The sequence below is a fragment of the Canis lupus genome, chromosome 5 (genome assembly GCF_011100685.1).
Source record: "Canis lupus familiaris isolate Mischka breed German Shepherd chromosome 5, alternate assembly UU_Cfam_GSD_1.0, whole genome shotgun sequence".
NCBI classification, from domain to species: Eukaryota; Metazoa; Chordata; class Mammalia; order Carnivora; family Canidae; genus Canis; species Canis lupus.
Window position 1 is genome coordinate 36,419,358 of NC_049226.1, and position 13,165 is coordinate 36,432,522.

The following is a 13,165-nucleotide window of genomic DNA, read 5'->3' on the forward strand; positions in this document are numbered from 1 at the left end:
AGAGAGACAGCGAGAGAGAGGCAGAGACACAGGTAGAGGGAGTAGCAGGCTCCCTGCAGGAAGCCTGACACGGGACTCGATCCCGGATCTCCAGGATCATGGCCTGGACTGAAGGCGGCGCTAAACCGCTGAGCCACCTGGGCTGCCCCAGAATCCTGTTTCTAACCAGGGTGATCATGAAGTTAGAAATCATAGACAAAATTATTTTATTGTGTATTGCAGTAAGTGTAATGTAGACACACAAATAAATCATTTGTTACATATTTGCCTATGTTTCTAGACTCGGTGATCATCCTTTCTATTAAGCATAACATTTAAAATTACTTTGTGCTAAACCTCTTTTTTGCTAATTAATGACCCAAAGAAACACAAAAGGCCTTAGCTACTTGAAAAATTACGAGTTCAGCATTCCTGACACCCAGCAGCTTGATGGAGCAGAGACTTGACCATTTGATAGCAAAGGGTTGGCTTGTTCTTCAGTTCTCTTTGAGATTGTAGAAATTTCGATTCAAGCCCCTGTTCCCTATATTTCTGAAGAAATGCCTAATTTCTGGCCACAAGCAGTGATTAAACAATGTAAATTCTGCAGAAATTCCCATAGTTGTTGAACAGATACTTTGACTTTGCCAAAATTACTTTGAAGACTCAGCACAGAGTGAAGGTGAATGAATAATTATGAGAAACGGAGGAAATTTGGAAAGACTTATTAGCTGATAGAATTGATAATGGAATCAGACTGGACTCTTTTGTACTGAATTACTTCCATTCTTGAAAAATTTGAAGATGCAAGTAATGTACAACTTTGTAATGACTTATTAAAAAATTATAAGTTATTGGGTTCTTTTTAGCTGTCAGGTAATAGCATGTAAAAACAACTGCATTTTCAGAAGATCTAAAATAATTAGTATCTTTAGTTAACATAAAAAATGGACAGAATATTGACATAATTAAGCTTACAAGAATGTGAACGGCTATAAGGCTGTTAACCTATGATGAACTGTGTGCTGTGGGATTAAAGGATATTGGTTGTTTATCCTATCTTTGCTTTTTGTCCTTAGACTGTGAAAGCACTAAACCACTTAAAAGAAAACTTGAAAATCATTCACAGAGGTGGGTATGAATTATTTTTTATAGGTTGGAAATTAATATTTTTCCTTAAAGAGATTAATATTTTTCATTAATAGGAAAACATTATTGAAAATTATAATGTCCCTGTGTATGCTTTTCTGATATATTTCTATTTTTAGTAAAACATATGTACCCTGACACTATTACTATTTTTTTCTCCGTAAAACTTTGTTATTAATTTAGGGTATTTTTCCTTTGAGATTCTATAAATTTCAGCTTAACTTGTTAGTATATCAAGTTTACAAATTGAAATAGATTTTGCCGCAAGGTTTTTATTACTCTTAGTTGAAAAATAATTATTTATTTGCTTAATAGATAATGTTTCTCTTTGTATACAAATATGCACGAAGGTGATCCTGGGGACATTGAAAGAGTTTGGAGGGTGGTACCTTGAGCATTTTAAGACAGGTGTTTCTTCTTTGCTTAAGAGGACATTTAGCAAATAGAGATGCTTTAATTATTATTGTACATTGAAATTCCTCTAAAGCATTTGTACTTGTGAGAACAGTGATCTTGACCTTGTTGGGCACAGGTCCAAATGTCAGGATTTGATGTATTTGATGTAGATTTATTGGAAGTCAATGGGAATCACGAAATTAAAACAGCTAATAGATTAAATAGTTGCTGTCTTTCTTGCTCTGCTAGACTCAGGGCAGTGGGGTGGTGGCTTTGAAGAAGTTTGCAGGTTCCTGGTCCTCAAGATACTTGTAATGGGTAAACCCAAGACCATATGTGACAGTGCGAGACTCAGCCTGACAATAAATAGGGCAGAAAGTAAAAGGTTATATTCGCAGAAGTGAAAAGACTCACATTCTAGGAAACATGGTTTCTAGAAATTAGAAACATGGTTACAGAAATTAGTAATTGGCACATTTAAGTAGTTTTAGTTTGGGGTTGACTCAGGACTACTGAAATGAGTTAACCTTGAACCACAGAATATTTCACTTAATTTTACTTTGCCCTGATGCTTGTTAAAAATCATTTTAGGTGGGCTTATTTTTCTCTTTTGGCTTAAAGTCATGTAGAGTTAGGCCCATAAACAAAATGATTTTGTTCTTCTTGTAGTTCATTGCATTCTGCTTTTGGGATTTTCCTTCCTTTTTGGCTGTGTTTTGCACTTATGAAAGTAGTATCACCTTTAGGGCATTTACAGTTACTTTAGAGATACTTGCCAGTCACAGTAAAGCACTAAGACAGTGACCGAGGAGTAGCTGAATAAAAGGGAAAAGCTTCAAAAATAACTTGGGTTTTCCTATTAGTAAAATAAAAACCATGAGTTTATAGCAGTCTTTTTTTTTTTTAAGATTTTTTTTTTTTTTTTTTTAATTCATTTGAGAGGGAGAGAGCATGTACCAGTGATGGGAGGGGAGGAGGGAAAAGGAGTAGACTCCCTGCTGAGCAGGGAGCCCTGACATGGGACTCAATCCCAGGACTCTGAGTTCCTGACCTGAGCCAAGGCAGATGTTTAACCAGCTGAGCCACCCAGGAGCCCCAATATAGCAGTCTTTTTTATTAGGATCAGTTAGCTCTTTTGCTACAGTGAAGAGTCCTTTTGATCATGAGTTACTGCCTTATAGTTAACTGCCTTAAACTTCAAGGAAATTGATTATCTGTCCTAACAAGTCCAAGGATGGGGTAGCTCTAAGGACAGTATGTTCAGGGCTCAAGCACCCTTTTTTTGGCTCCATCCTCAGGGTGATAACTACCAAAGCAAGTCCCCAGTGTCACATGTAGACATGATACCTCTTGGAGAAGCTCTTCCTCTTCCTGTGTGGCTGTCATAGGAGCTGGGACATCTTCTGTACATTGCTCTGGTGTATTCTCTTGCCTCATTCACCAGAGTTGCTTCATGCCCTTACCCTAAACTGGTTCTGGGCAAGGAGCATCAGGCTACCCTGATAATTGGACCAGCCAGTCCCTCATTTGGAGAGGTATGGTTGCAGCTACAGAGAAGAAAGGGGATACTTCCATAAAATCAAATACAGGTTCCACTGGAAGGGGTGGGGTGGGTGGTAGGATAGATGCTTGATAAGCAGCCCTGTCAGTGATGGCAGGAGACCTTTTCAGGTTTTTTTTGTACATCCCCTTCTGAGTTACAGATATTTTTGTATCTTGTATCTATTTGTATCCTTTTTATTCACTGATCCATGCTAGTGACAATGAAATGGATAGAAGCATTGAGACCAGGATAGAGGCTTCATAAGCAAAGAGAGAGAATGGGCCAGACAGTAGATTAACACATAGTGGCATTGAGTTCATTGTCAGTGAAGAAGGGGTGAAAGCCTAGGGCCCAATTTATCAAGACTATAAAACCTTGGAGAAGCAAATGGAAGAGATTTCGGCTTTCTCAAATTGACAGGAAAGTAAGCACACACACTTTAGAAGGTGTGAAAATGAATCTGGTTTCTCAAGGCCAACTGGAAGAAAGGGCTGGTTAGGGAAACCTGATGAAGTCATCTAATGTCAGAAAAATCTCTCTCAAGGAGAAATAATTATTAAATGGATGGATTTATTGAATACAAATAAAGGTCTGATACTGTATTATTAGGTCTTTTAATTTCCAGAGCCCTATGGATTAGCAATTATTTTCATTTTGTAGATGACGAAATTATGATTGCTGAGTCAAAGTCAAGGAGCTTGCCCCAGGTCACGCTGTGGATTTGGGACCCAGGTTTTGAACCTTTGCTTCTCTGATCCCAAAGCTGTGGTCTTGTAGATGTACTGGGTTGGATACTTTCCTGAGTTAGATAAAACTCAACTTTAAATTGTGGATGTATAATTTGTACAGTTTGCATTTAGGTGGCTAGTCTTTGATCTACTCTAAAGTAGCTTGGTATACTCTTGTAGATTAAATTCATTGTTCATATTTTGGCCAGTAAGTAATGAATTTGAAGCAAGTAAATGAATATAAATCTTTCCATGAAAACAAAGCATTATAGAATGCTTACATTTATTATGAAGCATTTTTGATACTGAGTTTTTAAACATTGGTGTTCAGACCACTGTTTTCTCATTTTTCCTCATCTTCTTTTATATCTGAATTTTTAAGGACCTGATCACTTATCTAGTCTAAGGTTTTTTTGGTATTTTTGCTTAACGTGCTTCAGAATGTAGCTCATTTCATCGATCACTTGTACTTGAAATGACATTTCTCTCTCTCTTGCAGATATCAAACCTTCCAATATTCTTCTGGACAGGAGTGGGAATATTAAGCTCTGTGACTTTGGCATCAGTGGACAGCTGGTGGACTCCATTGCCAAGACAAGAGATGCCGGGTGTAGGCCATATATGGCAGTAAGTGCAAAGGCCAGACTTTCCTGGTTGATAGTCTTTGCCCAGAGAGCCTGTGCCCTTTGGTGCTTTCCTTCTAAGGGGTCTACCACTGGTCATGCAGTTTCACCATACTAAATATTTTTCTCTGTCCTAAAAACCAAACTTAGGTTCTAGCTTCTCTGTGAAACTCTGATATTACACCAGTGAACTCCTGTTTCATTGTATTTCTTTATTCCACTCATCCACCAGATGGTTGGTTAATTTTCAGAAGGCCTCTGTGTTTCCAACACTCCACATGCTCACTTGACTGTTGTAGATAACATTGTAGGATCATGGACACTACGGATCATGCGTCCACATCACCCATTAACACATGGATAATGTGGTCTATAGGCCAGTCACTGATGCTTCTTTTCTAGTTGGAGAAGAATGGGAGACTGGAGTTTCCGGGGTTCCTAGTGGAATTAGTATGTCTTACAGAATCTGAGGCTATGTTCTGAATATTGTTGGTCCCTTCCTTAGAGGTGGATGAAGCACACTGAAAGATTCAAGGGTGGAAATCTTGGGTATTTGCCAACCTAGAGCCTGTTTCCCCTCAGAGAGATAGACTTACCCTAGCCTTCTACACGTCATACTCCTCTTACCCCAGCACGTACACATATGCTGTTCCAACAGGCTGGATTTTGATCTCTGTATTTAGAAATTTAGTGTCTATATTTTAAGCGCTTCCCCTAGATGTTGGTGTCTTCCTTAATGTGGCTGTGATTCTTTGGGGACTAGTACACAGCTCTTAAGTGGTGATAAATAGGCTGTGCAGACTATTGAGGCATTCCTGTCAGTAGTTTTGGCTGTGGTCTTTATGGATTTGTGTGTGCTTGTGCATGTGTGTATGTTTGTACAAAAAGAAACTTTCATATGAAGTTTGGGCTTTGTGGATGTTGACTGTCCAGGCAGATTATTGGGAAAATTTGGAAGGCCTTGGGCTCATCATGATAATTAGGGTTAAATGGAACAACAATTTCAAAAGTAAGAAATAAAAATGTTATACACGTAGCATTTGGGAAGTCATATAATTTACACATTTAGTAAATGTACCCTGAGAATGAACTAGAAGCTGTTACCTGGACTTGTAGGGCTTATCACAGTATTAAGGGTGACCAGGTGTTTGTGCAGTGGGACATTGACTAAGAATTATGTTTGATTTATGCAGGGTTTTTAAGATATATATACATATATATATTTTTAAGATATATATAATGTATCTACATTATATATATAATATATTTTAATATATTTATATATTAAGACATATATATTATATATAAATATATATATATTTTTATGTTTATTTGAGACAGAGTGAGAGAGCATGAGCAGAGGCAGAGAGAGAGGGAGAAGCAGGCACCCCACTGAGCAGGGAGTCCATTAGGATGGGGGGACTCAGTCCCAGAACCTTGAGATCATGACTTGAGCTGAAGGCAGGTGTTCCACTGACTGAGCCACCCAGGCGTCCCTGATTTATGCAGGTTTAAAAAATATAATTGCAGACCAACTAGAGCTGAATATTTGAATTCAGGTAACTTTTAAGAAAGAAGTAGACTTTCAATTTTTATGTAGAAATAAGGTTCACAGGCCCAGGTGGTATAGGGCTTTTCTTTCCCTGCTAAGCTTCTTCAACCTTGGAATCAACCTCTAATCTTTACTGAACTAAATGAAATGCTTCTGTCCATTCTAGTCTTTCTGAGACCTATAGATGGATAAGAGTGATTGACATTCATTTTATTACCAGCCTTGTGGTGGCTTGACTCTTCTTGATGTACCTTGACAGAAAACACAGAAATGTATCTTGTCTTTTATTTAAGATTTATTATTTGTCTTTAGTCTATAGGAATTAGGAATTGTGATATTTCTTTTGGATTATTTAACATAATGGTGTATAAATAATGTAGAGTTGAAACACAAGTGTTTGCATAAACCAATTGCCAATGTTAACGTTTTGGGACCTTCCCACCTCCCTCATCGAGGTGTGTGTGTATAAACACACAGATGTATGTGTCTGTATGTGTTCTGCGCCATGAGAAAGTAAGTTGCAAATATCACGAATGTCATTCTAAACACTTGGTGTGTGTTTCTCTCATAAAAAAGGGCACTCTTCTACATAACTACAATACCATCACCACACCTAAAACAGAAACTTAAAATAATTACAAGAATTTCATGACATCACCTTGTTCACACACAGATTTCCCAAGAATGTCCCACATTCTGGATTTGTCTGATTATTGTTCCCTCATGAGTAATGTCAGGCTATAAATTTTTTCAGCATGGATATTTCATAGATGATGGGTACTTCGTATTGCGTCACATTACAAAACACATCCTGTTAGGTTATTTCATTAATGGTAATGCTTATAGAGATGATTTTTTTTTCTTTTAAGCAGTTGAGACATTTGTAAAATAGAAATTCATTTTCTCACAGTTTTTTCTTTGTTCCTCTTCTCCAGATGAGTAATTGATGGTCTTTTCATTCTCAAAGGATTCCTTCACCCACTAGCCTCACATGCTTCCCCTCTGCAGTCCTCCAACACATGAAGAGACTTCTAAAAAGTTACACCAGCTTCCCTGTCTTTGAGGAGCATTTCCTCTTGTACCTACCTTTTCTTCTGTGCTAGGAGCCCATCTGTATTAGTTTGTAAGATACTTAGTCTTAATTAATAGTTGAAGTAAGAACTCATTTCATAGCAATTCTTTCTAAAATATGTCAATTCACTTATCTTGGGGATTTCTCAAACCCTGGCTTAATCTCCTCTTAAAATACATATAGCCTATTAGGCCTGAAAATCTGACCAAGCTATAGCTCATCAACATCAAGAAATTGTTGATGTTTGTGTCCTCCTTTGATCTCTATTCAACAAATTTGGAAATACACATTCATTCACCTGTAATTTGTTTCTCTCTTTGGTTTCAAAAAGCTGGATTCTTCAGGATATAATTTTCATTTTCCACTTGTATATAAGACTAAAACAATGGTGGTCACTTTTTTTCTCTTTGGAAGGCCATTCAGGTAAAATGTTTGGTAAAGAACTTATTAACCAGTCCCTATAAGAGTTTTTTCTTTTTTTTTTTTTTTTAAAGATTTTGTTTATTTATTCATGAGAGACACACAGAGAGAAGCAGAGATATAGGCAGAGGGAGAAGCAGGCTCCCTGTTGGGGAGCCCGATGTGAGTTTCGATCCTGGGAACCCAGGATCACGACCTGAGCCAAAGGCAGATGTCTAACCACTGAGCACCCGGGTGCCCCTATAAGACTTATTTTTGTTGAGAGGCTTCTCTTACAAACTCTGTCTCTTTGCTTGTTACAAGTCTGTTCAGATTTTCTAGTTCTTCTGAGTCAGTTTTGGTAATTTGTGTGCTTTGAAGAATTTTTCTATTCCATCCGGGTTATCTGACTTTGTCAATGTCTGTTTCCTCAGGTAGTTTCTTGTTCCTGTTCATTTCTCCAGTGAATGGGTCATACTTTCTAGTTTCTTTGCACGCTTTGTATTTGTGTGTGTGAGAAATGGACATTTTGCGTATTAGAATGTGGTGATTCTGGGGGTGCTTGGGCTCAGTTGGTTGAGCAATCGACTCTCTTGGCTCAGGCCATGATCTCAGGGTCATGAGAGTGAGCCCCTTAAGTTTGCTTGAGATTCTCCCTCTATTCTAATCTCTCTATTGAGATTCTCAAATAAATAAATAAAATGTGATTTTGGAACTAAATTGTAATTTTGGAAATAAAATGTGACGATTCTTCTATTTGTGGTTTGTTTGGCTCCTTTCTGTGAGATGTTAGCTGTTTCTCTAGTGATTTTTTTCCTCCAACCGTCTTGTTTTTAGAGGCTGTATTCTTACTCCTATGTGGTCTCTGATGTCCGTTTTCTTAGCTTGTGTTCAGCTAGTGTTTTGACAGTTTTGTTTTTAGTTTCCCTAGGTTTTTTTGGGTACCAGGACCTAAAAAGAAAAAAAAAACATGAACAAAACAAAAGGAAAAAAACACCAAATATTCTAGTCTTTGCAGATTGGCTATGCTTGGGCACTCCTGCTTGACTCAACTGTTTACAAATCTGCCTTAACCTCTGGTTCTCTAATATATCTCTGTCTTCATCTTCCACACTAGCCATCCACGGGTCATTCATTTATGACATTTTCGAGAAACGTCCTTTGATTTTCTGCCTTGAGTGTGTTCCAAGTTAGGCAGAAGAGGGGCGGGTGCACCACCACCTATTTTCTTCATTGCCCTCAGACAAGTTGGAACAAACACAATTCTTAATGCTCTGTTTCCTCTTCCCTCTGGGCCCAGGGTCTGGGGTCCGACCCCGGGAATGCTGGCTACCATCTTCAAGACTGTTGTTGAGCTGGAGCAGGGATTGGGATGAGGTCAAGTCAAAATGCTGCAAATGTTACTTACCACTTTTAAGTTGGCTTTTTCTTGATTCACTGTTTGCTTGGTTGTTAGAAACTTCTGGTTTTTTTTTTTTTTTTTTTTTTAGATTTCTGACAGAGTTGGCTATGACAGTTTTTTTCCTTATTTTTTTCATGTTTCTTTGGAGGGATGGTCCCTTGGAGTTACCTCTTCTGCTTTTGTTGCTGTGTCATTCTATATATCACTTTTAATGAAGGTAGTATGGCTTCACACTAATCCTGTTCAAATAACTGGGAGATAGTGTACGAAGTGGCTTTTTAAAATTTTTATTTCTGGATGACATGTTACAGGTTTGTCAAGAAAACTTTGTAGGGTCAGTTAACTGGGAGCTACCATGTGCCATTTTTAGTGGTATAGATACATTGTGTATATCAGCACAGGAATTAAAAGTACTGAGAAAAATCTCAATAAGGAACAACTTTTCTAAATCTAGTGTTCCCCAAATATTCGTCAGTGAGACCCACTTCATATTGTGGCATGCTTATTAATAACTGGAAGAGCTTCTAGTCTATGGAAAACAGTTTATTCTGTAGTATCATAAATGCTGTAACTGTCTCAGGCTTTTCAACTGGGAAAAAATAAGTTTTCTTCAGGGTGGCTAGCTATTGCTTTTACGGCTTTGTCAATCAATTAGATCCCTGTTCTTCTTGGTTTAAAGATTTTTTAAATGAGAAAAATAAAAGAAAAACAATACATATAGTGTATAGTATGTAATAATCCAAATAATGTGTTTTTATTTCAAGAAAAATGTTTTTCATAAAATAAAAACACATGTCCATACAAAAACTTGTGCATGAATGTTTATAGCACTCAGCTACATGAATGTGTGATAGCCAAAAGGTTGAAATAGCCCAGATGTCCATCAGTGGATGAATGGGCAAACAAAAGGTGGTCTGTGTACAAGGGAATATTACTCAGCCTTAAACAAAAATGAGGTACTGATTCATGCTATGATGTAGGTAAACCTTGAAGACATGCTAAGTGGAAGAAACCAGGTATAAAAGATCACATACTCTATGATTCTATTCATATGAAAGTCCAGGTTTCCCTATAGCAATAGAAAGTAGATGAGCAGATCTGATGGTGGAGGGAGTTTGCAGTACAGCAGATAGTGTGGCCAAAAGTGTAGGGTGGGGAAAGGGTTCTGGAACTGACTCTGATCATGGTTGCCCAGTTCTGAGAATATAGGAAAAGCCAGTGAATTGAGTGCTTCAAGTGGGTGAATTGTATCATGTGTGGATTATATCTCAGGAAAGCCCTTAAAGGAACAGCAACTGGAGGCCACCCTTCTTTGGGCCAGTAATGCGACTGTGCTTGAGGTGCACAGTCTCTGAGAATTTTAACTTCACAGAAATCAAGCTTAGGAAACAACTGTCCATGGATAACACTGCTGTCATCTTTGGAAATGGGGATTTGCGAGTGAGTAACCAATATCCTTTCTTTGTTTAGCAGTTTGAATGCTTATTTCTGAATGTTAGAAAACAACAGACTTCCCCTACCCCCATTTTGGGCATTAAGTCCATGATGGTTTTCTTTTTTTCTTTTATAAAGATCTTATTTATTTATTTGAGAGTGAGAGAATACATGAGATGGGGGAGGGGCAGAACACAAGCTGACTTCCCACTGAGCAGGGAGTCCAAGGATCTTGGCTCCATCCCAGGATCCCAGGATTGTGACCTGAGCCAAAGGCAAAAGCTTAACTACCTGAGCCACCCAGACACCTTCATGATGGTTTTTTTCTAGAAGAGCTTTCTACCTTAATTTTGAATTTTTTATAGATTCTTAATATTTTTTGCCTAGTAAAACATTTTGGAATATTCAGGGAAAGATTCCAGATTGGATTATTTTCTCTCTTGAGTGCATATGTGTATACATGCACATTCTTAAATGATGCTCATGTGTCACTTTTTCTGTGTAGTTTACACAGAAAAGTTTTAGTTTGTACCCGTAACTTTGAGATGAACAGCTTATCCTCAGTGGCTTGATATTTTCCCTTCCTGGTGACTTTGAAATCCCATTGCATTATACCTGTTTTTAAAATGTCAAATGAGGGCAGCCCGGGTGGCTCAGCGGTTTAGCACCGCCTTCAGCCCAGGGCATGATCCTGGGGTCCCGGGATCGAGTCCCATGTCAGGCTCCCTGCATAGAGCCTACTTCTCCCTCTGCCTGTGCCTCTCTCTCTGTGTGTGTCTCTCATGAATAAATAAATAAATAATAAATAAAATCTTAAAAAAATAAATAAAATGTCAAATGAAATAACTCAACGTTTGAGAACTCTACTATTGATAGTATTATAGATGTGGTATTTTTTATAACTGTTTCTTTATTGGAAGATTATGTCCCTGCTCAATATATAAAAGATAAAATGCAGACTAGTAAAATGGAGAAATAATTACCCATCATTCATTCATAAAGAGAAAAAATTGCTGTGAGCATATGTCCTCCTACATTTTTATGTAAATGTATTTTTCTCTTGCACATATGCTTTTCATCTGCTCTGTAGGCTTTTGCAGGCATGTTTCCAGGTCGATGCATCTTCATATATAATGAATTTAGCCACTAAAAATGAACTGGCTTTCTATTTTTGCCTGCATATGGTTTTTTAAGTGTTTTGTTATTCTAAATACTGCTGCAAAATTTTTAAGCTGTGTCTTTACACAACTCTTTTCTGTTTTCCCTTGGCTATAAAAGGGGCATGCTTCTTGATACCTTTGGGAAAACAATGCAGGATTGAAAGGGTGTGTTTTCTAAATAGGTATCATTCTGGGTTACGGTTTTATCTTTGTTGAGTTGATAGGTCAGAATGAGATTTGTGAAAAATTTGCTGGGATTTTTGTTATGTATTTTAAAATCATTGAGAAAGATACTTCTCCATTTTTTCTTACATTTGGCCACTTTTATGTATTAACCTTTGCCCATTTTTCTATGAAGATGCCAATCTTTTGTACTGATGTAAAATATGAGAATTTTAACCCTTTTCTTATTAGGTTTAGGTTACATATGTTTTCCCAGAAGCTGTTCCTTGTCTTGAACTTTTACATAATTTTGTGGTTCAATTACAGAAGTAGAAAGATTCCATGTGGTGAGTTTATTGGTGTTATGGTTTCTGGCTGTTAGCATATCTTGAAATATCTTTCTTATACCAAGATTAGACATGGTTGCAGAGTCACATTTGAGTACCTAAGTTTAGGCTCTTGTTTTTTATGCTTTGGGTTTCTAATCCTGCTGTGATCGGTATTGGTGTGTTATCAAAGGGAAGAGTATAACTTTTCTGCCCATAGATGGTTAACCAGCTAAGAATTTTTTTAAACTCTGAATTTGTTTTTTATTCTTTTCTTTTAAAGATTTTATTTATCTTTAAAAGAAGATAGTCCCGCATTGTGCTCCCATGGGGAGCCTCTTCTTTGAGAGGGAGAGAGACTATAAACTGGAGGGAGAGAGAGGGGGAAAGAGGATCTGAGGCAGACTTAGCACTGAGTGCAGAGCCCGATGTGGGGCTCAGTCCTATGACCATGAGATCATGATCTCAACTGAAACCAAGAGTTGGTCACTCAACCCACTGTGCCATGCAGACAGCTCTAATTTTTTTTTCTTAATTCAAGAATAATTAACATATGGTAGTATTAGTCTCAGGTATACAGTATAATGACTCAGCAATTCTATGCATTTACTCAGGGATCATAGCAACAAGTGCCCTGTTAATCCTTTTCACCTATAGAATAAGAGTTTTTTTTTTTTTTTTTTTTTTTTAATTATCTGTTTATTCAAACTCCATTGTTGGGACTTAATACTCTTACACTAAATCCTTGGATTTGGGAGTGTTTCTGAACTGCATTGTGTCATATTTCTGTATTTTTCATATGAATGGTGTATCATTGTTAAAAGTAACTCAGGAATTTTATTGGCATCTCATTAGATGTAGAAATTCCTTTGGTTATTTCATTTTTATGTTCTTGAGTCTTCTCAATGAAGAATATGTTGTTTTTCTCCATCCACTCCAGTTATCTTAATGTTTCTTGTTAATTTTTCCTTCCAACAGGCTGTATGCATTTATTAATAAGTTCTTTCAAATTTTGTTGTCATTTCTGAATACTTGTTTATACCCACTGTGTGTGCTTTATCTCCGTTTTTTATTTTCAAGTCCAAAGCAGGGCTTAACCTCATGACCTTGAAATCAAAATTTGAGCTAAAATCAAGAGTCAGATGCTCAACCCATTGAGCTACCCAGCCGCCCCCTTTTTCTCCTTTAATTCTTTCTGAACCCATTCTCGTGGGTCCTTTTGTCCCATCACCTCATTTTA

General features: G+C 37.4%; 1 protein-coding gene across 4 annotated transcripts in view; it reads left to right on the plus strand.

The window, feature by feature from the left end:
* MAP2K4 (mitogen-activated protein kinase kinase 4) overlaps positions 1-13,165 on the plus strand; it is a 135,569-nt gene that overhangs the window by 98,130 nt on the left and 24,274 nt on the right. For all 4 annotated transcript variants that reach the window (XM_038536898.1, XM_038536899.1, XM_038536897.1 and 1 more), the window contains 2 exons: positions 1,059-1,110; positions 4,295-4,422. In XM_038536898.1, coding sequence (XP_038392826.1) covers positions 1,059-1,110; positions 4,295-4,422 — 180 coding nt within the window. The remainder of the gene's footprint in view (positions 1-1,058; positions 1,111-4,294; positions 4,423-13,165) is intronic.